Below are 27,767 nucleotides of genomic sequence, written 5' to 3'. Positions count from 1 at the left end.
AAATTAATTTGATACTGATCAGAAATTCTAACAATGTTGAACAACAATTAAACTGATTCTTTAACCTTTATTTTCCTCCACCTGAACACAACAAGATGAATTTAAACATTTTTTAAATATGAAAAAACAACAGTACTATACTTTCAATGCGCATCAGTGAACAGTCTGTGCTGGTCTGAATTATATATGACTTGTGGGCAAGAAACAATTCTAATCAGTCCCATAATTATAATTAATAATAGATATTACTCAACAAAAATGTATACATTTCCATTTGACTAAATAATATGCTTCACTGTGCTTGAAAACTTTGGGGCTTATACTGTTCAAAGGTTTGAGAGAAAGAGAGAGTGAGAGACGCACATCGCTCGCAAATTCAATCAGACAGATGCCGCCTGGGGCGCCAATAAGGGGGTGGGGTATGACAAATTCATGGGGCCCAGCATTTGTGGGGGACCCATACAGCAGTGGAGGTAGTCCAGTGGAAGTTGTGAAAATTTTGTGTAAGATCCACTGTATAAGAGATGCACAGAAGCTGGGAGTCATTGAAAGTATGTTAAGTTTCAGTTTTGTTTTCACGCTAGCGTAAGTGGCTTTATTTATGGACCGCACCCCCACATATTTTAACATCATTGTCATGCAGTGGCAATTTCTCATAGACTGCAAGGGAAGCCCGGCTTCCCCTAAAATTACGAAAATTAAATGGTCAAATATGTACGGTTGTGTTGATATTTCATTGACTACAAATGTGTTAGAACATGTTCATCTCACAGACGACTTCGTTCAGAATCAGCTTTATCACAAATCAACAGACTCGATGTTGTTCACCTCTCATCCATTCCCGTTGCGCTGTTTTCTCATACGATCTCTGCTCTGTGCATTTGTCCGTAGACACCAGGCATCTATGCACTTCAATGGGACTGAGTGGAACAGTTTTTTCATTGCCTCAAAACTGGACGGTAATTGGATGAATGCCATGATGTTGTCCCACCCCCAGACGCCGGGCATCTCTGGGGGTGAATGGAGCTGTGGGCGGAGCTCGACCGGGCTGGATGCCAGAATCCCACGTGCTGATTGGAGGATCAGTCGAAAGGCTGAATCCCGTTTGACTGACAGCTATTTTGAGATCTCCTCCTTCACTGACACAGTTCAGTTTAATACCGTCACACATTCTGCTGTGAAATCAAGAGAGAAACCACTACGAAATTACTCGTTCATTTCTTGCACTGTAAATAAAACACACTCATTGTACTTCCTTGTTTCAATTTAAAACTTTTTTTGTCAGTGTTTCCTTGTTTCAGTTACATAACTTAATCATTTCTTGTTCGAGTTCAATATCATTTTGTAGATAGTTAAATCAATCAAACTGTCGGCTAGGTCGGAGTGAAAGGAGCATCTCTTGTTTAAAAAGGCTGAAGTCTTACACCCACAACACAATGGGCCAAGGCAATCTAAGCAGCCCAGCTCTGCTGGACATTCAGAGGACACTGGTCCAGTCCCTGGAAAAGACGCCTACTTGGTACATAAGGTCACTGACCATTTTCTTAAAAAGGAACAGAGGGCTGAATTTATGTTTAAATAACCTGACAATTTTTTTTTAATGTAAGCCGACAATGAGCTTCCCCTGTCTGAAAGACGAGCAGCCGCCACTGTTGTCATGATATACTGAAGTATAAACTACAGAAAACTATCTCTTCATTTTGCTTGAGGCTTCTTCTTGTTTCCTCCACCAAGGAGGTTATGTTTTTGCTGGCGTTGGTTTGTCTGTCTGTCCATGTGCAAGATAACTCAAAAAGTTAAGGACGGATTTGGATGAACATTTCAGGAAATGTTGGTGCTGGCAAAAGGAACAGATGATTAAATTTTGGTGGTGATTGGGGTGGGGGGGGTGGGCATTGATCTGTCTTGGCAGAGGTCTGCGCTCTCCGAGTGCTTTTCTAGTTCTTATTTGTAATGTAAAGAATGATAGAAAAGTCACGGTTTCCTGGCACACATCAGCAAGGGCGGGAGCGTTTACCTGGAAATGTAGTTCTTTTGTATTCGGATTGAGAAGGACAGGACACACTTAGAACTACAACTCCCATGAAGCATTGTTCCAACAACTGACAAATAGGACAAGAGACAGTAATATAGCCTAGTTTTCCCTACTATTTTAGACATGATACTAGCACAACTCCTTCGCACTTGTGCTAGTGGATGCATATTTGCCTTCACATAGAATGATTTTTAGTTGCAAATGCGACGGAAATTGTCACACTGTACTTGCAAGATAAATGTGGATAAACTACTTATATTAACTTTTTTCTGTAGCTGAATAACTCATCAAAATCAGATGTTATTGTATGCTATAGTAATACTTCTGTGTATGCAGCTATTTATACACTTCAAGTAATGAACCGACATCCTCTAAAAACGACCGGCAGTGTTTCCCAGATAAACTTCCAGGGCCAAATCTCATGTCCCACGGTTCCTCTCTTCCTGTGCTTTAGGGTCTGTTTCAGTCTAACAAAAGACTAAATAGAAAAGCACACTTACAGAACACTAAATCAAGGAAACTTCAGGTTTCAATGAGAGGTGTAATGATAACTGAAGTGCCTCCATTTACAGTCTGAAAAGGCAGCTGAAAAATTCACATCTTTTTTTCTTATGCATCTCAATCAGAAAAATTCAAGACCATCAGACTACATTCACAGACGAAGACAAGACGAATAAACCTTGATCATCATTTATATTTCATGTGAAGATGGTTACAACACTAGAACCAAATACTGTACATAAATGGATGTAATCATTGCAATGTCATCCACTGGTTTGTGGGTATTGTGGGTGTTAGTCATCATACTTTGGTTTTTCAGAGATGGAAGGGACCATATTCAACAAATGTGAAGAGCTGGGGAAATATGATGGGGGAGTGATGGTTCAAACTTACCAAGCTAACTTCAAGCTACTTCATTCAGTATATAATGGTGAACTTCATGACCCATTTCCATGCTGGAACATCTTCTAAATTACAGTCTGATGGGAAAAAAACTATTTTGTTCAATAAACAGAAGCTCCATAGGTTTGACCCAACAGACAGTGAGCTGTGAATGGAAGCCAACAGTTTGCACTAAAACACATATTTAACCCATAAAGACCCAGTGTTACTTTTGTAGCAGTCCTAAATTAATCTTTCTCTATTTTTAACCTTTCTTAAGTGATTTATTACCATTTATATTATGCTCTGTATTTTGTATTTTTAAGTGAAAATCACCTATTTCTCTATATTTAATTTGCTGATCATGTAGATGTTCATGGATTTAACTCAGCAAATAGTTCCGATTCTTCCATTGAATAATTACTGCAATGATTCACATATGTCAGGTGCCACAGCTTCTTTAACCCTAACTAATGCACTGAGTAGCTTCTCATTTCTGAAACACCCATTGGTTTAATAGAGACCACACATATTGGACAATGGAAGGATTCCTCAGGCTCATCCGGCTTGTTAAAGAGTGGCTCAGGGAGCATGAGACGTACTTTTCACACATGGATTGGACACCACAGAGTCCAGACGTGAACCCCTTTGAGAATCTTTGGGATGTGATGGAGAGGATTTTACACAGCTGTCCAACTCTTTATAATCAATACAAGATTGTGGACACTAAAATACAGTCTGGATAAAAATAAATGTTGTGACCAAGGTCATTATTGTTAACGAAAACTAACGAAATGACGAAAACTAGAATTAAATAAACATTTTCATGAACTTAAATCAATAAAAACTCTAATTAAAAGAAAAAATGTTAACTAACTGAACGTGTATTGTGTGCTTACAAAACCAACTAAAACGTATAAAAATGATGGATAAAATTCCCTTCATTTTCGTCTTTGTCAATGTCGGATTGATATGAAATCGATTTATTTTCCTTGAGCAATTTTAGCTAGCAGCACCATACGACACTTCACAGTCCATCACTTCTCGTCACATGTCGTTTAGAGTTGTCGTCTTGTTCCCATTCTACCTGGAAACATTCAGACCAAAGTTGGGAGAAAGCAACAGAGTCCTGTCTGGGATTTACTTGAATACAACGGCAAGGAAGAGAAAAGATATGACGAAACTAATACTAAACTAAAACTAAGCAATAAAAAAACTCGAAAACTAATAAAAACTAGCAAACCTGCTCTAAAAACTAATTAAAACTAATTGAATTAGAGAAAAAAAAGTCAAAACTAACTAAAACTAAACTATAATGAAAAATCCAAAACTATTATAACTAGGGATGCACCGATACCACTTTTTTCCAGACCAAGTATGAGTACGAGTACTTACATTTGAGTACTTGCCGATACTGAGTACCGATACGAGTACTTAATAACCCCATTCCAGTTCTTAGTTCCTTTTATAAATGTGCTTTATTGTCGTTGTCATTAGTCTGACTGGAAAAAAGTGCTGCTACTGACATTTAATGTGTTGGAATGAGCGTTTCTCAATTAATCCACCAGGGGGCGCCATTCTGAATTAACCATACTGGACAAATATCATGAAGAAGAGTAAAGTTTTTTGGGAAGAAGAAGAAGAAGAAAGTCAGTAATAACAAACATGGAGACGACAGAGGGCAACACTAATGTGATACTAATATTGTAGCGTTTTCACTGGCAAGGTTTTAAAAGCTTAGCTTCAGCAGGTAGAGAAAAGATAAATGAGCTAAAAGTTTCGTTTTCACTTCTGCTGGCGGGGGGCTTCACCGTTCCATACATCCGCTGGTATTCTCATTCTGTTTACGCATCCACGAGCACCTGGAAAACAGATGGAATGTACACAGAGGACGGACAGAAACACTGCGTCCATATCTGTCTGTGTCTTTAACGTTACTTGCAGTCAGCGTTACTTTTATCACCATAATTTATTTTGAAAAATCTCCACACTCTTCACACTCCCCACACATTATTCCACTGCTGCGTACCTGCTGCACTGAACTGGAATGTCATTACGGCCGTAAGTGGTATCGGTGCATTTGTATCGGATATCTTTTACAAGTACGAGTACAAGTACACACACTGAGTATCAGGGCCATCCCTAATTATAACCTTAGTTGTGACATGCCTGAACATTGCATAAATAAAAAAATACCACTGCAAATGCATCCTGTAATCAAAGCTGAAGACTATCTAAAGAGACTTTTTGTGTGGTTCCTTTTTTTTTTTTTTTTTTGGGTGGGGGGGGGGGTATATGATGTGTATATAAATAAATTGGATGCATCTGGAGTTCATCTTAACTTTGTCTGATGCATACTTCTTCTGTCAGGGTGTTGGATCTTGAACTTCCACGCTAATGCTTTACGAATCAGTGAATTGCACTATTGCTAATGAACGCCATTTTCAACGGAAGGGCAGGCTCAGCTATCATAGTTCTAAACATCACTGCTGCATAGCCCTAAGCTGTGTCTGCGTAACCTCACACCCTTATTTGTTTTTTGAAGTCAAAATGTTCCCATCTCTACTAAGATCCGAACCCTACTTTTACAGATTCATCGACTCTGGGGAGCATTTATGAAAAGCTCTGCCTTTAAGGGATGAATGCTTCAGTGTGAACAAAAGGCCAGCAGAAGAAATGTGTTTACTACAATGGGATGCTTAGTGCCTTGCTCACTGACTTGCTAGCAGGCTCCTTTAGGACATGACGACTTAATGAGATTCATAAACCATTCAGCCTCCCAGTCTTGAGCTCTCTTCAGCTTTTATGTGGATGCCCCACAGTGCACTCATAACATATACACAGTTATTGTTATGGTCACCTCCAGAGCCAGACAATAGCCCTCTCTGGCCTCTTTTCACACTTCCAATGATGGCAAGACCCACAACAAACAAATGAAAAAAAAAAAAGCTTTTGTGATGGTTGAAGTGATAAATCGTTCTCTTATGTGCTCAAGCCCCTTCAAGCCTACATTGGACCATATCTTACCTCACATAAGCAAGAGAATCTCACATATCTTTGTCTCTTATCACACTCCACAATGGTATTGAACCCAAAACTTACAATTGGTGTCAATTACACAAATGTCACAACTCATTCTTCTGCAACTGCAAAGGTTTCAGGGAAGTAAACTTACACTGCTGTTTATCTTATCAACTTCAGCCCAGACCATGGATGAAAAATGGGGAAAAGTGTACTTGATATGAGTTGTATTAACAGTGCATGACATAATACACTCGGTGCTTTCCGCTGTTGTTAGTTCCCATTCCCTATTTCCGATCATGTGCACTTTTTGTTGTGAAATTGCTTTTCTTCTTCCTCGAATGCAACGACCATCATGATCAGGCGAGAAGGCACAATCCATTCTGTGCACTAAATGGCAGAGAGGGTGGCAGCCCCTCAAGTGAAAGCAATTGTCAGGCCTTATCTCAATGGTTGTTTTCTACATACAATTGCTGCCTGCAAATCTATTAGCCAGCCTCCTCAATTAGATTCTGGGAAGAGGCAGAAACCATGAAAAAACGTGAACATACTTACAATGAACACAGATCGCAACTGCTGCAGAATCGCTGATAACAATTATAATTTGTTTCAGTGTGTGTGTGTGTGTGTGTGTGTGTGTGTGTGTGTGTAGGGGAGACTGGCACTCACCCAAACTGAAGAAATGATTGAACATTTTGCACTGGATCGAATTAAACAAATTTCCCTTTTTATTGCTCAAAGCTTGTTGCACAACCGGTATCAGCACACCAATTTTTGCAGGTGTCTATATATAATAATAGCAATTTCTTTTTCATTGCAAAGGGTGAACTCACTGTAATTAGGTAAGGCCCTTTTAAGATGTTTATTAACAGTATTCTGTATCAGCATGGACACATTTATTGTTAGATTAAAAGAATAATTTGAATAACTTAATAGTTACCCATGCATGTATAAAACATTTATCACATTATGTAACCATCAGTTTGCAGTTGTCGAACTCAAGCAAGAATGGCACTTTAATAGGATTATTAAATCTTTTATTATGAAGTAATAAACAGTTAAAAATGCTTTTTGTAGCTACTTGATGACAAGTAAATATATAATCTTATTAAGGTTAATAAATCCTTCATTATGCACTTGAGTAAACTGGAGCAGTGCTTTATTTAGCTTATCATTTACTTTAGAACACAGGTGTCAAACATGCGGCCTAGGGGCCAAATCCAGCCTCCCAAAGGCTGGCCCCTGGGATGAATCTGTGAAATGCAAAAATTACACTGAAGATATTAATCATTTTAGTTCAGGTTCTACATACAGACCAATTTAATCTCCAGTGGGTCAGATCAGTCAAATACTATCATGATAACATATAAATACTCACAACTCCAAATTTTTCTCTTTGTAAATGTAAAAATGTTCATGTCATTTTACTGTATTTACACTAAAACAAACCAACATTTCATAAAAACACTAATAAACCTCAAAAAATATGAACATTTTGAATGTCTGAAGTGTAATGTACCAGTATTCTCCCTGTTATTAAATGCTTTGTGCATTTGTAGATCCACTGTGATCTGTAAATTGTAATTTACATGTGTAAATGATAAACTGAGATATAATATTGTTAAAATTGCACTTAGTTTTCTTAAGAAATTTCAGTTTGTTCATGTTATTCACATTGTTTTAAAGGATAGTTGGTTGACGTAAACATTTTCATCACATTATTTTACTGTTTTTGCTATAAAACATAGAAGAAAGTTTGGAGTAGACATTCTATATATGATTATGTTATTATTTCACTGGTCTGGCCCACTTCAGATCAAATCCAGCTTAATGTGGCCCCTGAACGAAAATGAGTTTGACACCCCTGCTTTAGAACATTATATATGTGTGATTTGCTACGGTATATGTGTTGCTTCCAGCCCTTTATTTTCTCCCTTATAAGGTTTTTATAATGAGCGGAAGTGTCAATTTTCATATAAAAAATATTCTCACAGGCAGGTGATTCATCTGGCAGTCATCCTCCTATACTATACTTTACTGTGACAAATAACCAGTGTTGAGAACAAGAAACATGCATCCAAAGGCGACAGAGGGGCCATGTCGGTGAACATTTTGATTTTTGACAAGCCACAGGGCAAGGGTTGGACAGACTGCAATACTGTGGAGCAGCTGTTTGGGAGTTAGTCTGATCCCACCTCTTTGTGTCCTCCATCTCCAGCCTCCTGTTGATTTCCCAAATAAGCGCAGCAGTAGCACGATGACTGGGAGATCATAACTGCAGCATCCATCATCCTCTGATCAATAAGTGTCACCATGACTACCAGCAATCAACAACAACCTCCTGGAGCCAGGATTCCTGGGACAACAACATAGTGTGTACTTCCTGTTAGTGCAAATGTGTTTTGTTTTTTTTTTTCTATACAAACGAAGAAGAGCCGGAAGGGAAAATAGATGGGATATGTGCAGTGTCTCCCATCAGCTGTGAGACAGCGTAGTTTATTAAGTCTAATTGGCTTCTTTAAGGACCCTCAGCTCATTATCTGGACTGTTTCAACACTCACAGCTATTGGAGGGTCTGAACTACCATATGTGAATGTGGGTCCATTCTCCATGTCATGAGGTTAATGCTTTAGATCTGACATTCTTGGCAAAGCACGACTAAATTCAAATTATCACATGACACATTTGAGGCAATTTTCTAATGTGTGAACTTCAACCTGATATATTTCTGCATTGCTGGTATTCTCCAAGGACTGTTATTAATCTAGGCCCTACGACCAACTGCTGGAGTCACAGCCCATTCTAATTAAAAGTAATAAGTACAGTTCATTTGCACTTTTACCGTGTACCTCCTGGAAATATAAGAGAATTTGCACTTGTGAAATCCATGACTGGTACAGTAAAATATTCTCATTTTAGGTGAGATGTGTGTTATGTGAAGTCTGTGTTGTCCCTAAAACTGACCCCAGCTAATCAATGAGTATTCAGACTGTTGGCAAGACAAGCAAGCTACATGTACATTTCAGTAATTTATAAAATGATCAGGTTCTACACATGGAGAAAAAAAAGTTACATGTAAGATGTTTTAACATATTTTAAAGGGTCATATTTTGCCTAAACCCACTTTTATTAGTCTTTGGTACATTTATTTGTGTATTTGGGGAGCTAATAGTTTTAAATAAAATAGTTTTAAATAAAATAAAATAGTTTGAATTTGAACCCTCCAGGTGCTGCAAAGCTATCTTTATATTCATTTTGGCAATGATTTCTGATTTCTACAACTGGCTTTAATTCCTTCTAATTTTTAATGTCTATAGTATGTCACGACATTTGCACATAAGGTCAAGACTTCTGAAAAAACATTTTTCCGAGTATGCCATAATTGTTTGTCAGCCAATTACCTAAAATATTCAGTTAGTGGTTTGAACGGGACAGAGCAGCACAGCCAACAACCTGGAGGGGGCGGGGCCTGATAATGGCTCATTTGCATTTAAAGGGCCAGCGCTCCAAACCACCTTTCTGGTGTCATTACTCAGAAATAGGGTTGAAGATGGACCTGTGGAGTTGAATTAATGAAGAATTCAAACCAGTAGAGCATTTACAGTTTATGTAGACCACAGGGAATGTTTTAAAATGCATAATTCCATTTAAAAAGCAAAATATCATTCCTTTAATGAATATGAATGCACTTTGAGATCTATTTCATGTTGAACATCAGTCCAAATAGGACAATATGTTTAACAACTTTAACAAACTTCTGTTTTGGCTTCATTTTTGAGCCCTTGGGTGGTACCAGTTAACAGCTAACAGTAACTATTTTATTTATTTATTTATTTATTTGCTTAGTTCTATCCAATGTTGAAGAAAGTGAATATTGTCTTGACCCTGGCCCAAACCTTCCACAAAATTTCATGAAAGCTGGTACAGTAGTTTCAGCCTTCCTTCCATATGGGTTTCTTTCCATGAACTGGGTTTATTTTGGTATGTGGCAAAATAAACCCAATAATAAAGAGAAATTTAGATATATTTTCCCCCAGGATGTACCTAATGATGACCTCAAATAAATGCAAAAAAATTACACCCTTACTCTGAGCCATCCCAAAATTAGAATTTTTAATAAATATTGGATCCAAAAACTAGGACCAAAATTTGGACATACCTAGGTGTCAGTGCATCTTATCATCTTACTTGAAATGGTCTTATATACCGCTGACACTGTGTTAAATGTGTTGATTGTAGTGGTTTTACAAATCCAGATATGCATATTCATGAATCTCAGTCTCATTCCAGGTTCCATGCATGACCCATTGTGTCCACCCATGTCACACGCAGAACCTGCCTCATTTAACACGTACAAATCACGAGTGTTTTGTAACAGCGGCCATTTTTGTAAAACCCTCTGCCTTGCCTATTTACTTCAATTCCCAAAATGTACCTGTGTGAGAATAAAAAGATATTTTAAAAATAGGAGCGCGTAATTTTCAAGTCCTTTTTACCGGTTACATGCAGATTTTTGTATAAAAATAATGTAAAAAGGTTTTTTCTGAAAAAATAGTTTCTTTTGTCCCAGTAAATATCTATTTTAAAATAGACCTTAAAGTGCTTCCAAACTTGCTTCATAACATTAGTCTACATCTTGATTGACATTTTTAGCCCCTCTGTCATGCTTTTACAGGGTTCCTACAGGTTTCTACAAGACTTTTTAAACCTTTTTAAGACTACTTAGAACAGAATTTAATGCCTATTTCATGGCCATACTGGCAAAATTTGTGACTCCTAGAATTTAGGAAAATGTATTTATTTACTTCAATACCTTGATTCCCACCATTGACAGTCATTTCTCACCGGGGGGCTCCAAAGTTCGCAATAACTGGTTCCCAATTTCAATATAAATTGTCGGGTTGGAACTGAGTAGACTAGCATTACTTTCTTTGCAGCTTGGACATTTAACAGACACATTTAAGGCAGTTTATGGCAACATAATTTAAGACCTATTAACTGGAAAAAAAAATCCAGCTGTTGACTTCCTGATGAAGGCTTGAATCCGAAACGCGTTTGTTGAAGTGTTTTTTGGGTGTAGATATGACCGTGCCATGTTAATAAAGGCCTTTTAATGTTTAAAGAGAGAGCCTTGGATTTTTCTTCCAGTTTGATATCTACTTTTTGGAATCCCTTTTTCCAAAGAGCACCTCAAACAAACTCTTTTTTGGTCTGAGAGGCATTCCTTCCCATTAATTTTTTCATAACTTAAGACCTACCCATATCAAATTAATACTTTTTAAAGACTTTTTTAAGGTAGTGAATGCAGATTTCTAAATTCAAGATTTTTAAGACTTTTTAAGACCCTGTGGATACCCTGTTTCAAGGACCAGTTTTATAGAAGCACCCATATATGAACAGACTGATGGATCACTTTAGCGGAGGTAAGAACATCAAAATATATTTCTCCAAGCCTTATTCTTGAGAGTATTTCCAACAGAGTTATTCACTGTTGTAAATAACTCTGTTGCTTTAATGAAAACATGAAGCATGTGAGGGATTCCCCACAGCTGCAGAGGAGAACGCTGGACTCCAGGTGAGGTGTTTCCTCTCTAAATTTGTGACCTATCCTGCTCATCGATCATTTTCCTGAGCAAATTGTAGAAATGCCAACCACACCCCCACCTCTGCCTCTGCCCACACACACAGTTGTAGGAACATATAGAATATGAATATAATGCACCCATACATTGTGGGAAAGTGGGTCAGTGTGCATGGTGTGTGTACTGTACACTGCTTCTTCTAAAAGCATTTATCTTGGTGTTGTACATATTAGACTGTAGTGGATAGATCACAGATACAATGAAGAAAAGGACCAATTTTGAGACAACTAAACAACATATATCTCTAAAATATGAATGTTTCAACAATAATATACAGTACATGGTAAACTTTAGTACTTCTGCCAAGGGCATTATGTTATCTTTGTCTCTATCTGTTTGAGTCTCAGCAGGATCAAACTACTGCACAAATTTATAGCAACTTAGAAGGAAAGTAGGGCATGGGCCAGGGGCAAACCCATAAAATTTTGGTGATGATTTGTTGAAGTGGCAGAGCCTGGAATTTTCTAACAATCCCTAACATTGGAAAACATGTGTTTCCTGACATTCGAGGATTGTGGGTCCTTGGTGAAGGTTGTGTGTCTTCTAGTTATTTATGCTTCTAAATGGGAGTGGGCGGTGAGTGTAATTTATTTGGTCATTAAAAACCACTGAAATGGAACAAAAATGTAAATGAGGGCAGTGTCTTAGAGCTAGGGGAAATGAGCTTGTAATAACATAATGTGACTGGATTTCAGTGAGTCTCCAGTACAGATCTGGCTAACAGCAAAATATGTACAGTTGCGGAGAAGAAAAAAATATTTAGGCCATCAAAAGTCATAAAAAAAAATGGTATATGCAAACTCCTGTGTGTATCATGTGACTAAAACAGACAGAAAAAAAAACATGGAATGCCTAAAAGCAATGTTTTTTGTCAGTACAGTGCCATAGATATTGATGTAAGAACTGAAGTGATTTTGGTTTTTTATCAAGCCAAACATGGAACATGGATAGATCAGCTCTGAAATTAAACTATTATGAGCTATTTTTTATTGTTACCATATTTGTCCAAACAAATGTACCTTTAGTTGTACCAGGCATTAAAATGAACAAGAAATTGAAGAAAGCAAGGGTGGTCTAATCATTTTTTCCGTGACTGTATTATGCCGGTAAATGTTTTAGCCACATTATAATCTTATATTTCATTCAATGGACATAAGCCCATGGTGCAAGATTTAATCACTTTTATCCAAGAACATAGGTTTATTTTAGCATTCATGTTGGTAGGGCTGGTCCTTTCTCTCTAGCACATCTTCATCCTTACATGTACTTTACTTTGCCAAGAAATCATCAATCTGCAGAGAAAATAAGTTATCTGACCTTATATTGTTGATTGGTCTTCCAAATGTGGATCATATAGGCTTTTCAAAATGCCACATCTGAAGTTAGGTCACTAAATCTACTTAGTAAAGAGGATAATCAACTGTCTCAAACGAGACACTCTGCCTCTTTGCTGTGTTGTGTTTTTTCAGATGATGACATTCATAATTTGTGCAAGAAAAGACTGTAAAAAGATAGAAATCTCATGAAATTCAGCATTTTAGACATCCTTTTAAATTCCTGTGGGCATCATCATCACTGCTACTTCAGCAGTCTACTTGAGTGGAGTAGAATCAGCTAAGTGGTTACTCATTAACTGGCAAGAAGGAATAAAACTTTGCAAGACATTTTGCAAAGAAGCAGTTTTGTAATCTAATGCTCAACCCTAGGCGGATCAGTGTTGGTAATGAAACAAATTTAACCCTATGAAACCAAATGTATTATATTTGATACATGAGTTTTGAAGCCCTCTACATGGTCAATGTGATATTTGTTTCTTGAAAATCCTGATGTATACAATTAGATCATCATCATATCTTATAGTGCCAATGTCGAATCCATTCCTGGGCAGTATTTGCTTCCTGAAGGTCTTAGTCAGAGCAATGACGGCCTAACGGGCACCAATGACAGATGTGTTCCATTGATTGGACCGCTGCGCCACAGGAGCATTTCAGGTCTGGTGGTGAATCTACCACTTGTGGCAGTTGCCATTAGTTCGGCCAACCTTACTCTTGTCCTATTCAGGGGCAAGTAGCAAACCTTCACATTGGTGCCACTGTTAATCCATAAGGAGACCGATTGCTACAACACGCAAAAAAGCCAAATACAATTAGATACATGCAATACACAGATAATCCACCAGGGGGAGGAATTCATTCACCGGAGGCCTTTCCTGTGACACTACAAGATTAAATTAATGAGGAAGGAGGCATAACTTTGCCAATTTTGAAAAGGAATTACCAATTTGTTAGGCATGTTGTGTTATATTATGTTTTGTTTGTTCAAAATAATAATATTTGAGCATTGAGACCCATTGTATCAAATATGATACAAAATTGAAACTCATACATGGAAACTGATATTTTAAAAAAAATGGGTTGTTCAGAAGAACCAATTAAAGGCTCCAGTTTCAAAGAACTGGAATTTTCTGTTCAATGATTTAATGGTTCAGGCTTTACAGGGTTAAATTTACTCAGCACTTTTATTAACATCTACATGATCAATGAATTAAATATTGGACAATACGTGATTTTCACTTCAGCACATAAAGGATAATACTATAAGAAATGCTAGAAAGGTTAAATGTGGACGCATTTTGTAATTCATTACAAATACTGTAAGGGTTAGAGAAGGACGAGAATTTTGATGAGAAAAATACAGTGGAGGAAACCCAACAAAGTTTGCCTCAGATGTGGTGGAGATGAAGTATAAACCTATACAAACTCAATTTGATTCTTCAGTGAAGGAATTACCAATTTGTTAGACATGTTTGGTGTTATATTGGGTCATTCCATCCCAAATCAACCAGATTTCAGAAAGTGCCTCACATGACCCCCTCTGAAAACTCTGAAAAACTTCACACTTGTTCACCTACCAGATAAACAACACATCCAAAATTTCAATGTCATATCTGTAATAGTTTAGGAGATACAGTCCTTTGAAAATTTTTGTTTGTTTGTTTGTTTGTTTGTTTTTTGTTTTTTTAACTTTGCAAATTTGCTTTTTGGCCAACTTGAGGAGCTATATCTCCTTAGGTATTCAAGCCACACTGCTGAAACTCACTGTCTGGGGTGAAATCCCCCTGAAAAGACCATATTTTGCATCAAATAATTGTAGGTGCCTTCATGAGGCCTTGAAATCAGGCGAAAAGGCTAATTCTTCAAAATGTCCTCTCTCTTCAGGTTTGCACTGTGCCATAATGGATGAATGTAGAGACCTAATTTTTTTTTTTGCATGGATTCTTATGGTCAAGATGCAACAATATACAGCAAAAAGACTACATTTCAATGAAGTGTTGCTGTGAGGCAATGAATAAATGGGTTGATTTCAATTTTTCACAAAAATACTCTTTATTTGAGCACCCAAATAACCATGTGACCAGTTAATGAAATTTTTGAATTTTTACCATGACTTCATATATGTTTCAAGATGTTGTGCACAAATTTTTAGCTTTGGGATAGAACTGGTTCTATTTTTTCTACAAAAATTTTACTGCATGACTATATTTTCTTCAAATTGTATACAAACGTAGGTTGTAAATGGCATTTTAACAGTATAATGGCATTGATTATTGCACAAGTTATGATAATACTTGAGATATTTGAACTAGGGTGTGGAACTGCATGATGGTTCAGATAGAATAATTATAGATTTCCAGAACTGGCTCAGGTTGATACCTGTAGTAGAGACTTCTCGGAAATTGTACGGAGCTGGTCAGTGTAACCCAATTTCACCAGGGTCAATGACATAAATGTAGCTAAGATTTCCCAGAATTTTTATGATGCTGGCCAGCCTAATTTTGGGAATTCTATTCATAATCCTGAATAACTTATTCATCATGGAGGAAAAATGTGTTGTTTGACTGATCTTAAAGGATGAATGTCACAGAAAAATATTATCAAGACAAAAAGGCTTTCTGAAAATTGGTGATTCTGGGAAAATCTTACAAAACCAGTAGTTCTTTTCATCCCAGAGGACACTGACTCTCTGAACCACTACCTATATTTTGCATCTCATATGAATTTACTCTCTGCTTTCCTTCTCTTCCTCATTTTTCTTCGCTAGCTCACTTATGTGTTCACTCATGGGCTTCGGCCTTCCACACTCACACTCATTCCCTAGGAGGTATTTTTTCCACGTCCAACTTTTCTTTTTATCTCTAAGTGGACATATTGTCATCTGACTAACAGACTTTTCATGTTTCACATCCTTGTATTTACAGCCATCTGGGTCCAGGCTAAATAAGCCCAATTTAAAAAGAAAAACAACTCAGCATATTCACAACTAACTGCACCAGTAACATCTTATCACACATCTAATGGCACTGACAAAAAAAAACTCATACAAAAAAACACTCCAACCACTAAATCCAGAGAAAATTGAGGATGAAATTGGCAGCGACTCAGAGAAATATGTTAAAACTCAGCCTTTCCGCTGCTGCTGGGAACAGTGGGGAGAAAAGACAAGTGAAGAAATGTGTCCAATCACTGTTGAGCACAACGACGGGGGGACAATCAATGAAACCGCATGAGATAAATTACACAGATTTAAAGGCAGTGAGATGCAACACACTGAATAAATGACATTCTACAACACACAAACCTGCAGACACAAACACACACCCAGAGACACTGATAAGGTCTGTGAGTGGCTGGATAATGACATATAAAAACCATGAAAGTGTGCTCTGTGCAGGAGGCTTGGTAAATTCTTATTCACTGCAGCTGCACAAACTTGAAATTTTGCAGCTGAAAAAAAAAAAAAAAAAAAAAAAAAAAACACTACTCCTAAACTAGCTCATATCTTACTGCTTTACTTCCTGCATTACATATAGAGTGAGATATAAAAAAATTAAAACATTTAAAAACCGTGTAATCTCTGACTGTCATTCCCCCGACAGTCTTAGCTCTCCATTGTAACTCTCATTCATCCAACTTCCTCAAACTCTAACGACAGATTTTCAATGCCTTGATTCAATACCGCAGCACATTCAATTAGGAATGTAACGATTACCAGTACAATGATGAACCGCGGTAAAATTCATGACGGTTAGTATTACCGTTTAACTGTACTTATCGTGATAACCGTGTTTGATTACCGCACTTTGAAACTCATGGTACTGCTCATTTCCTGGAGAAGCAGCAGCATTCAGGTGCGCATGCCGGTTTGGAATGTCTATCTATCTATGAAAAAGAAACTAAAACACTCAAACTTGACATGGAAAATGGTCAAATAATGGCCATCAGGTGCCATCTTTAATGCACATTTGTATATTTGAATGTTTCTGCCACAGAAAGTACATTGTGCGTATTATTTTATTGTTTTTTTTTTATTTTATTTAAGTTTTTTTTTCAAATACAACTTGGTTTAAATTATTTCAGTGGTGTATAAGTACTTTTTGAACATTTTGAGCACAATTTCAACAATACCGCGATAATAATGATAACCGGATAATTCAGATCACAATAACCATGATATGAAATTTACATCCTACATTCAATATAAGGAGACAGACAGGTTTTAAGGTTGAGTGCTGACATTTAGCTCAAATATTCTGGCAGCTGCACATCGAGTGAGAGCAAAATGGGATGTAAACTTTCTGCAAACCACAGATGTATAATCTCAGTGTTTCTCAGGAAAACATAAGTATGATCATTTCTTGGGGGACATGGTAGTGCACTGTCACCTCAAAGCAAAAAGGTCCTGGGTTCAATTCCAACCAAGGACCTTTTGTTGTGGGTTCCTTTCCAGGCACTCCGGCTTCCTCCCACCATCCAAAGACATGTACTGTCAGTAGTCAGTAGTAGGAGGTAAACTTTGGAACAACCTGCCCCTCCCAATAAGAGAGTGTCCAACATACAACACTTTAAAACTCACTTAAAACAGTGGCACCTAGAAAACCACAGATGCACTCATTTTTAATTGACATACATTTCATCACCCATACACTGTCTGTGTTTTAGTTGTATGTAAGTATAGAGGTGAATGTATAGGCTAATGCCCCTGTGATCATCCTGTGTCTATTTGTTTTTGTTTATTTGTTGTGATGATGCCTATGTCATCATTATATGTAATTTTTTTTTTTAATTTACATATCAATATCGTCTGATATGAAAAAAATTATCATGATATGATTATTTCCATATCGCCCAGCCCTAATGTGCATCAATGTTGTGGTGTTTGAATACACTCATTGAGATTTTTAACCAAGGCTGTCTTGGTTAGATAAAGACACCTGGACTTGGTTTAAGACCCATCTTGGTGATATTGGTGACATCTAAACCAATCCAAAATTCTTTTATTTAACCTAACCCAAACACTTTTAAACCAGAGAATCTAAGACAGTAAGGAAACACACTCCAGTTTCTGTTGTCAAATACATGGATCTTGTATGTCTGCCCTCATACAAAAACAACTGACTCCATCTGATTGTCAGTGACAGGGTTGGCTAATAAATGTAGAGCTCTGTCTTATGACTGAGTTGCTCCACGTGCCCATGTGGGCCCCTGGAGGGCAAAAACACAGAACCCACATGATGGTCAGCACTGGCCACAGAGCAGAACCCTGTCATTCTAATGTCTGCTTTAAGCCACAAGTACGTAAATCACCTCTCAAAACTATAACAAACATATGCCATTAGTTTTGGACACGTGGGATCCATATATGCATTCACTGCAGTCTTTCAGTCAATAAAACACCCACTAAAGTCACTAAAGTCCCTGTTAGAGCTGCACTTGTGGATGTTTACTTTGCTATAACTGTGGAGAATCCCTTCCTTACACATGAGGCCATGATGAAACTGAAAGTACAGACTCTTACATGTATTTTACATCTGGATGGATATGCTGATATGCTGATCTTATATAAACTGTTGACCTGACATGTTTACATTGTCTCTCCATTTTAAATTAATGTCCATTGACAGCCTGCTGCTGTCACAAGAGGATGGTGCAATTGCATTCACTTATATAACAGTGTTAGGAGACGTATAAATAGGTAGGATTCTGTAGATGTCCATGAAGTCTCTTTACAATTTAACGTATTTATTACAAAGCAAATGAATAGATACATCTGTAGTAATTATTACAAAATGAAAAGTAGATATTGAGGCTTTTTTTGCCTTATTTAATCCACCTCTATATGGGCACCATTAGTACATGAAGCACATCCAGACGGTACTGGATTTGTTTCTATGTTGGCTGTATCATAGACTCATCAATTCATCTGTGATTTTCACCGGGGTAGGGTGGGGGGGATAAGCAGTTGAGCCTTGTCAGAGCACGCGGGGGGGGGGGGGCACTCCGTGATTATATGATTGTGTGTGTGGGGGTGATAGCGTCATTGTCCGAGCAGGAGTGAAAGTGAAACTAACTCGCTTCAATTGAAAGTTCGTCCTTGTTCTCCGGGCAGCACACACAGGAGCAACAAGTGACAGAATCTCCGCGCAGCAAAAAAAGTTAATATATCTGCTACACTGGCTACATATTGGCCGATGTTGATTAATTGGTGATACGCTATAATTGGCCCGATTAATCGGCCGGGCGATTAATCAGTCGGGCTCTAGCATGGAACAGGCACACGTTCCTTCTCCTCATCCCTCTTGTGTTTTGATGTTGTGACGTCACGTCACTCAGCAGCGCAAAGCAAACAAGTAAGCCACCAGCTCAGGTGCACCCGCCCACCAGCACGCACACAACGCATGTACACACTGAGACACAAAGTAAAAGAATGCATGAAAGAGCAGCGCCATGTGGTTATATTTTAGGTTATATTTTAAATGAGACAACGGCAAGCTGAATAATTTGTAAAAAGGCTATAAGGTACAGATAATTTTTATTACATTTTTGTATTGCAGTTTCTGAACACTACCTGAAAAAAAAAAATGTTTTAATTTTGTTTTCGGTGATCATTTTGTGCACTTGTTCATTTAAGAAAAAAAATACAGACATGACAATGTATGGGGAAAACTTGTTTTGTTACTGTTCTATTGTTTCTGGAAAAAAACTTATTTGGATAATAAAGTATTTTCTATTTACTAAGAAACTTTGCCCTAATCCTCTCCTGGTTTTTATCTATTTAATAATAAAAAAGGAAACATCACAAAGCACTTAAAGGTCATGAAAATCTATTGAGTTATCTAATTCGATGATGCATCCACCTTAATTATTGAAACGTATTGGTATCAGTATTGATATCTGTGATACTGGCCCTGTATTTACTTGGTAGCAGATCGATACCAAAATATGCAGTATCACACACCCCTATCATCAATAGTTTCAATGGCATCAGTGATGTTTTGCTTCAGGTTGCTGATGTCCCGTGTCTTTGTTCGATACATGTTGTCTTTAACATAACCCCATAGACAGAAAACCAGGGCAGTGATATCTGGTGAAGGAGGTGTCCAGGGAATTGGACCATCCCTTCCAATCCACCGATCTGGAAATGTTTGATTTAGGAACCCACCAACATGCAGTGTTTTTTTCCAAAATAAATCCCATGGGCACAACTGGAAGGTTCTCTACAGTATTGGATCCTTAAAATATGGTGAGATTATAGTCTGACTTAGCCAGACCTTCACATTGTATTTTGCATGTGGTGGACTGTATTTCTTTAAGATAATCATGTCATCTTGAGTGGAACTAAGCCAAGAATGGAAATGGAAAGATTTTTTTCTGATTTTAACCCATAAAGACCCAGTGCTACTTCTGTGGCAGTTCTTGAATGAATTCTCTCTTTCTTAAGCCATTGATCCCCCATTTATTTTAACATATCTTCTGTAATTTGGCATTTTTTCTGTGATAATCAGGTATTTTCCTATATTAATTCACTGATCAGGTAGATGTTCATTAAAGCTCAGAGTAAATTCAAAGGTTATTTTATCAGAAACAGCACAAACTGTAGAAAAAGTAACTTTTTCCAGCAAACCTATCATTAACTGAACATAAACCCAGTGTCTCCATCCACTGTCATTGATCCAACTCCATGGGTTTACTGATGAATCAAGTTGCAGAAGATAACAGTGTTTCCATGGTAACTACGGAGTCTCTGAACGTCCAATGGGTCATATCTGATGACCATGAAAAAATGACAAACTGTATTTTACCTGAAATATTTCAACATCAGAATCTGATCAGAAGTTATTTATATATTAGTTAATTAGATCAGTAGATCTAGTCACTAGTAGCTGTTTGGGTCTTTATTGGTTAAAAGTTACAGAAATCATGCAAAAGAAAAAGCAGCAGGTGTGCATTATGTGCATCTAAATCTATATCAAAACATTCCATTTTCAGGGCAAAAATTCAGAGATACAGACTGGAGATTCAGACTCAGAGATTGTTGCTGTTTCTCATAGAAAGGGTGACTTTGAAAACAGAAACATGCAGATAGTGGGTGGGGAGGATCACGCCAACATAAATAGTCAGCCAGATACAGGACTTTTCCAACAGACAACTTCCTGTGAGTCAGACGATTAAGATTATATCCAGGGTTTGCAGAAACTTACAACAGAAACATTTTTATTCTGGTGAATGAGTTGCAACAGTTGAATGTCTACTGATAAAATGTGGGTATTAAGACTTAGTCACTGACTTTGACAGAACTTTAGGCTGTCTACTCTCATGCAACATTTACTAAGTAGCAATCATATCACAGGAAAACACACAAAAACTTCATATCCTTTAGATGTACAATTCTTTGGAAATTCCCAGTTTAACCATAAAGACCCAAGCAGCCACCGACAACTAAAACCATCTACTGATCTAAAATGCTTATGAACTTCTGAACCACTAATCCTATCAATACATGTAATAATTGGTGTAAAATGCAATTTGTCATCTTTCATAGTCATCAGATATGATCCATTTGGACGTCAGAGGCTCCATAGTTACCGTGGAAAACACCGTCATCTTCTACAACATTGATTCACCAATAAAACCCATTGAGTTGAATCAATGACAGTGGATGGAGACGCTTAGTTTATGTTCAGTTATTTATATATTTTGTAGAGCTGCACCATATATCGTTTGAGCATCAAAATCGCGATGTACGTGTGCGCAATAGTTACATCGCAGGTCCTGCAATGTAGGAGGCAAATGAACTCAACGTGTTCTCATCTAATTTCAAGGGTATGTGACACACACTGCACACAGCGATCCACCAATCACAATCTTTCTTAATAAGTTTGGCGTGAGTCACTGGTAACAACATTGAAAAATAGGACCAATGGCCCTGTAGCTTACTGGCCAAACTAAAAGCTTTGGGAATTGTATCCAGATGCCATTTATTATCACCCAGTTATGTGTATTTATTATATTACAGAAGCCCATGTTTTTGGTCATATTCCAATCAGATCTGTAAAAAATTAAAATTCCAACTTGATATCATTGATACTTACTGATTTATTGTATCAATCCACTTCCTATTGGTTATAATGGGAAAATTTTTCAAAGTCGCACCAAATCCAGAATCAGATCTGGATAGAAATAATTTCAATACCTTGTGTTGACATCATCATAAAGAAGCTGTATACCAAGTTTGAAGTCAACCACAACTGTAGCTTCGGAGAAGAAGACGATTGAAATTTTTTCCCCATAAGAGCCCATGTTAAATTTTCTTTAAGTTCCCGGATCCAGAAGAAGATCCTGATCAGCATGTGGCCATTATGTTTTGGTCATCTCCCCATCAGGGCTGTACTGTAGAAATTTCAACTTGATTTCATTTATATTTACTGAGTTATTGCATCAATCCACTTCCTATCTCTTATAATGGGGAAATTATTCAAAGTCACACCAAATCCAGAATCAGATCCGGATCCAAATAATTTCACTAACTTTTGTTGACATCATGATAAAGAAGCTGTATACTAAGTTTGAAGTCAATCGGAATTGTAGTTTCGGAGAAGACGATTGAAATTTTTGTAATGGACGACAGACAACGACAGACGACGACAGACGACGACAGATGACGACAGACGACGACAGACGACGACAGACGCCGCATGACAACAATAGCTTACGGCCTGTTGGCTGGTAAGCTAAAAATAGGACCAATGGCCCTGTAGCTTACCGGCCAAATTAAAAGCTTTGGGAAATGTATCCAGATGCCATTTATTATCACCCAGTTATGTGTATTTATTATATTACAGAAAAAGCCCATGTTTTGGTCATATTCCAATCAGATCTGTAAAAAATTAAAATTCCAACTTGATATCATTGATACTTACTGATTTATTGTATCAATCCACTTCCTATCTCTTATAATGGGGAAATTTTTCAAAGTTGCACCAAATCCAGAATCAGATCCGGATCCAAATAATTTCACTAAGTTTTGTTGACATCATCATAAAGAAGCTGTATACCAAGTTTGAAGTCAATTGGAATTGTAGTTTTGGAGAAGAGGACGATTGAAAGTTTTGTAACGGACAATAGACGACGATAACGACAGACGATGACAACAGACAACAGACAACAACGACAGACGACAACGACAGACGACAACGACAGACGACAACGACGACAGACGACGGACGCCGCATGATGACAATAGTTTACAGCCTAGTGGCCGGTAAGCTAAAAATGAGCAACGAACAAGAGAAAATCACTGTAAATGAAGACTTGGTGCCAAAGAGAAAAGCAACGTCAGTTATCTGGAATGATTTCGGCTACAAGAAGGATGATACTGAAACACGTGTTCTGTGTCAACAGTGTCTTGCATCTGTTGCCACAAGGGGAAACACAACTAATTATTTTGACCCATTTACATTGGTACCACACAGATATTATATCCTCCTGAGTATTTTTTTCATATCACAATATATATCGCAGGGTTAAAAAAAATTGCAATGTCAGTTTTTTTCCAATATCGTGCAGCCCTAACATTTTGCAGAAAAGTCACTTTTTCTTCAGTTTTCTCTGTTTCTCATATAATAACCTTCAACTTTAATCTGAGTTTTTATGAACATCTACATCAGGGGTCTCAAACTCATTTTCTTTCAGGGGCCACATTCAGCCCAATTTGATCTCATGTGGGCCAGACCAGTAAAATAATAGCATAATAACCTATAAATAATGACAGCTCCATGAAAGTATTTACTTTTATAAAATATCCAAAAAATGTGAATAACCTGAAAAAATGAAATTTAAATTAAAAAATTAAGAAAATTTAGTGCAATTTTAACAATATTATGCTTCAACTTATCATTTCTACATGTGCATTATGGATCAGATCTACAAAGACACTAAACAGGCAGAAAAATTGTTAAAATTGTGCTTAATTTTCTTTCAGCATTTCAGGTTGTTCATATTTGTTCAGGTTATTCACATTTTACTGTTACAGGATAGTTTGTAAATGTAAATATTTCATAATTTAATGTTATTTTTGCACTAAAACAAAGAAAAAAATTTGAAGTTGTCATTATTTATAGGCATAATGTGATATTATTTTTCTCACATTAAAGCAAAAAGAAAATATGGAGTTATTATTTTTTTGTAGGTTATTATGCTACTATTTTACTGTTGATCATATTGGGTGTCGTGGACCTGAACTAAAATGAGTTCGACAGCCGTGACTGTGGAATTTTTGCACTTTGCAAATTCATTCCACAGGCCGGACTTGAACCTTTGGCGGGCCGCATTTGGCCCCCAAGCGCATGTTTGAGACCCCTAATCTACATGATCAATAAATAAATATAGAAAAATACATGATGTTTGCTGAAAAAACATGAAATACAGAGGATTATGTGATAATAAATCGTGATAAATCACTTAAGAAAACTTAAATATAGAGAAAAAAAATATTTTGGAGTGTCACAAAGTAACAGGTAAAGTAACAAACGTTTTTATGGGTTAACAAATAAGCCGTTCTAGTGTCCAAGCCATAAAAAGCCACCACTTGAACATTCTAAAGAAAAAAACAGCCCAACATGAGGCGCTTCATGAAAAAGGCTCACCATACTCCGACACTCATTTCTTCTCCTGTGCACCGTTCGGCCCCCCTCCCCCTTAATTTGAACTGTATTTTTAGCTTTTGACTGAGCTTACGTACCATTTCAGCCATATCATCCAGAGGAGAAACGCTCTCAAGGAAGAGTTTCCACTGTTGCACCCCAGGCTCCCTGAGTGGGGAGGAGAAAAGAGAGGGAGGGGAGGGAGGGAGGAAACAGATGTCTACAGTGAATAAAATCACTGGATCCTTAGAGAAATATTCTATTTTTTTAATATTTTATATCTATAGTGACATTTACAGACTCTACTGCTGACATGACATGAAATTATCACATTACCATGCTTTAACATGTGTAAATATGGAAACTAATGCCACATTTTATCTGAGACACAGTCTTCCAAAGTGACTGGAGTGACTGTTACATATAAGCCCCATTTATGATTATGCAACATGTTTAACACAAAGCAACAGCATTAATCACATCAAATCTTCACCTACTACAAGCCCCCCCCCCAACTTCTCTCCCTGTAGAGAAAGAAGGTGGGGAGATGGGGTTGGATAGTGTGGTTTTTGATTGTTTTATGTGATAAAACTCCCATTATTGTCATGCTTTCAGAGGTTGTAATTAGGGATGTAACAATTACCGGTATAATGATAAACTGCGGTAAAATTGCAGACGGTTAGTATTACCATTCAAATTCTAATTATCATGATAACCGTGTTTGATTACTGCACTTTTGCCTATGTAAAGCTATGCTTTTATGTTAAATATTTGACTATAGTTTTAATTTATTACAATTTAGATTTTATATACCTAATATTTGGAACCAATATTCACTTTTAAAGTCTTTGGAAAGGTTTGTAAATCTTTGTGTTATTTATGCAAAAAAGTATATAAATTTTCAATCAGATTTAATTTTTTTTTTGTGTTTTCTGTCCTTTTGTGTTGATATAGTAGGTTAAAGTGAAAAAAATAATAGGCAGATGATATAGATGAAGTTGTGCTGAAAAAAAAGATACCAAACATGGGTATAGTAAACATTTGTTTATATAGTATATAAAGACAAAATCAAAAGTACTTAAAAACGGCCAAAATAGGCTCAGACACCTAAGGGTTAATATTTGAATGTTTCTGCCAACAGAAGGTACACTGTATCTATTATTTTATTTGGTTTTGTTGTTGTTGTGTTTTTTAAATACAACTTGGTTATATTATTTCAGTGTGTGTATAAGTACTTTTTGAACACTTCGAGTACACTTTCAATAATACCACGATAATAATGATAACCGTGATAATTTTGGCCACAATAACTGCCATAAGAAATTTTAATATTGTTACACCCCTAGTCGTAATATACCAAACTCTGAATAAATGGTTTGATTAATCAGGTTGGCAAGAATTTTCTCAAGCGTCTCAATGTTGTAAAAGTCTAACTTTGCAGTGCATGTGTTCTCAGAGACAATAAAGGGGAGAAACACCATTTGTTTGACCTAGAATTACAACTAATACATAGTGTATGAGCTTCCTGTACAATAACTGCATTCAAGATTTATGTTCAGTAAAACCAGAGAAATCTCGCTGCTGATGCAACTCCTTGTGCACAGAGTCAAATCTCTCGGGAAGGGTGGGGAGGGGGAGGAGGAAAGAGGGGTAAAAAACAAACAAGTAAACAGCTGAAGATCAAAGATGGAATAAAAATCAGTGCTTTTCACAGCGGAGTCTAATTTAGAGGCACTGCATCACTAGAACACAGGATACATGGAAAAACGCGTGGAGCATCTACACAAAATGGATGGAGTTCATACAGTCAGCGAAGGAGGGTGAAAAACCAACGAGCAAGGAGTTGAAATCCACAACAAATGACACTGCAGACCTTCAAAGTCTGCACACACATATCAGGAAAATATTAGAAAGTGACACATTGTAGTTGTTGACTTGCACTACATCACAGTAGATTTTAAATGAAACAGTGATGACAAAGTTCTGAATAACAGTTTAAGGTCAGATTTGTTTTCTTTTTTCTGTTCACAGACCACAAATATGTTCACATAAAGTGCAAAGGTTGGTTTTGTGGATTATCTGCATCACCAAGCATATGATTAAACATGTTTTAACTCAATATTATAAATGTCATTTTTCAGTTGCGGAATAATTTACTCAAATATGGCACTATATTACACATCTGAAAACACTTCTGCATGACTAGAGATTCAGTCCAGCAGGACCAGAACCCCTCACCACATGAACAGTTTTTTTCCCCTCTGCAATGTCCAGGTCCATCTCTGAATAAAAGACTCAACAATACACCTTACATTAATGAACACCTCCTTACATTAAGAAACACCTCCTTACATTAACAAATGCCTCCTTACATTAACAAACACCTGCTTACATTAACAAACGCCTCCTTACATTAACAAACACCTTACATTAACAAACACCTCTTTCCTGCATCCCATTGTATTTTTGCACTACGCTTTTGCATATGCACATGCTTGCACAATCCTGCACAAACAATAGCATTTCTTCTAATTTGTTTTAATATATCAGGTTTATGGTATATTTGTCATTCATGATTATACTTCTAAATGTTTAATTCATTTTGCTTTTAAACTTGACTCTCAATAGAAAATTGGCAATTTCTTACTCCTGCATTTAATACTTGTTTGTTCTTATCTAATGTCTGTTTAGTTTTCTTCTTTATTTATTATTTGCATACAGTGCCAGGGCCAATTCTTCATACTATGAAATCTATACCTAGTAGTCTCATAAACCTGACTTGAGGTACTTATACTATTGCGATTTCCTGCAGCTTTATATTCCATTATATCTCAGAGGTAAATACTGCATTTGTCTGACAGCTTCATTTGCTTTGCAGATTACAATCTGTCATCCCTTCCTTACTATTGAAAATCATATAAGCTCCAAATGTGTTGATTTTATATGTTTATGATAACCTGATTAAAAAAAAAATAGTTAAACAAAAATACAATCTCTATACATACTGTATGTAAGAGCATGTCCCTTTAAAACGTACTAATATCAAATGTGGTATACTTTTGTCTATAGGTCATATAATCGTGTTACCACTTTGCATTACCAAAGAGCTACCACTGCCAAAACAGACAGACACTACTATATATACAGTACAATGTGTGTATTTGCACTGGGGTGGGTTAAAACAGATCAGTTCAAACCATTAACTACA

The 27,767-nt window shown here is 36.9% G+C and overlaps 1 protein-coding gene across 1 annotated transcript in view; it reads right to left on the bottom strand.

Moving 5' to 3' along the window:
• The window catches only part of LOC115439140 (SH3 and multiple ankyrin repeat domains protein 2-like), a 515,551-nt gene that overhangs the window by 467,374 nt on the left and 20,410 nt on the right, over nt 1-27,767 (bottom strand). The window contains exon 3 of the mRNA XM_030162991.1: nt 24,658-24,727. Within this exon, the coding sequence (XP_030018851.1) occupies nt 24,658-24,669 (12 nt within the window). The 5' untranslated portion in view covers nt 24,670-24,727. The remainder of the gene's footprint in view (nt 1-24,657; nt 24,728-27,767) is intronic.

The sequence above is a fragment of the Sphaeramia orbicularis genome, chromosome 3 (assembly GCF_902148855.1).
Source record: "Sphaeramia orbicularis chromosome 3, fSphaOr1.1, whole genome shotgun sequence".
Taxonomy (NCBI): domain Eukaryota; kingdom Metazoa; phylum Chordata; class Actinopteri; order Kurtiformes; family Apogonidae; genus Sphaeramia; species Sphaeramia orbicularis.
This window is presented reverse-complemented; position numbering and strand designations above follow the sequence as displayed.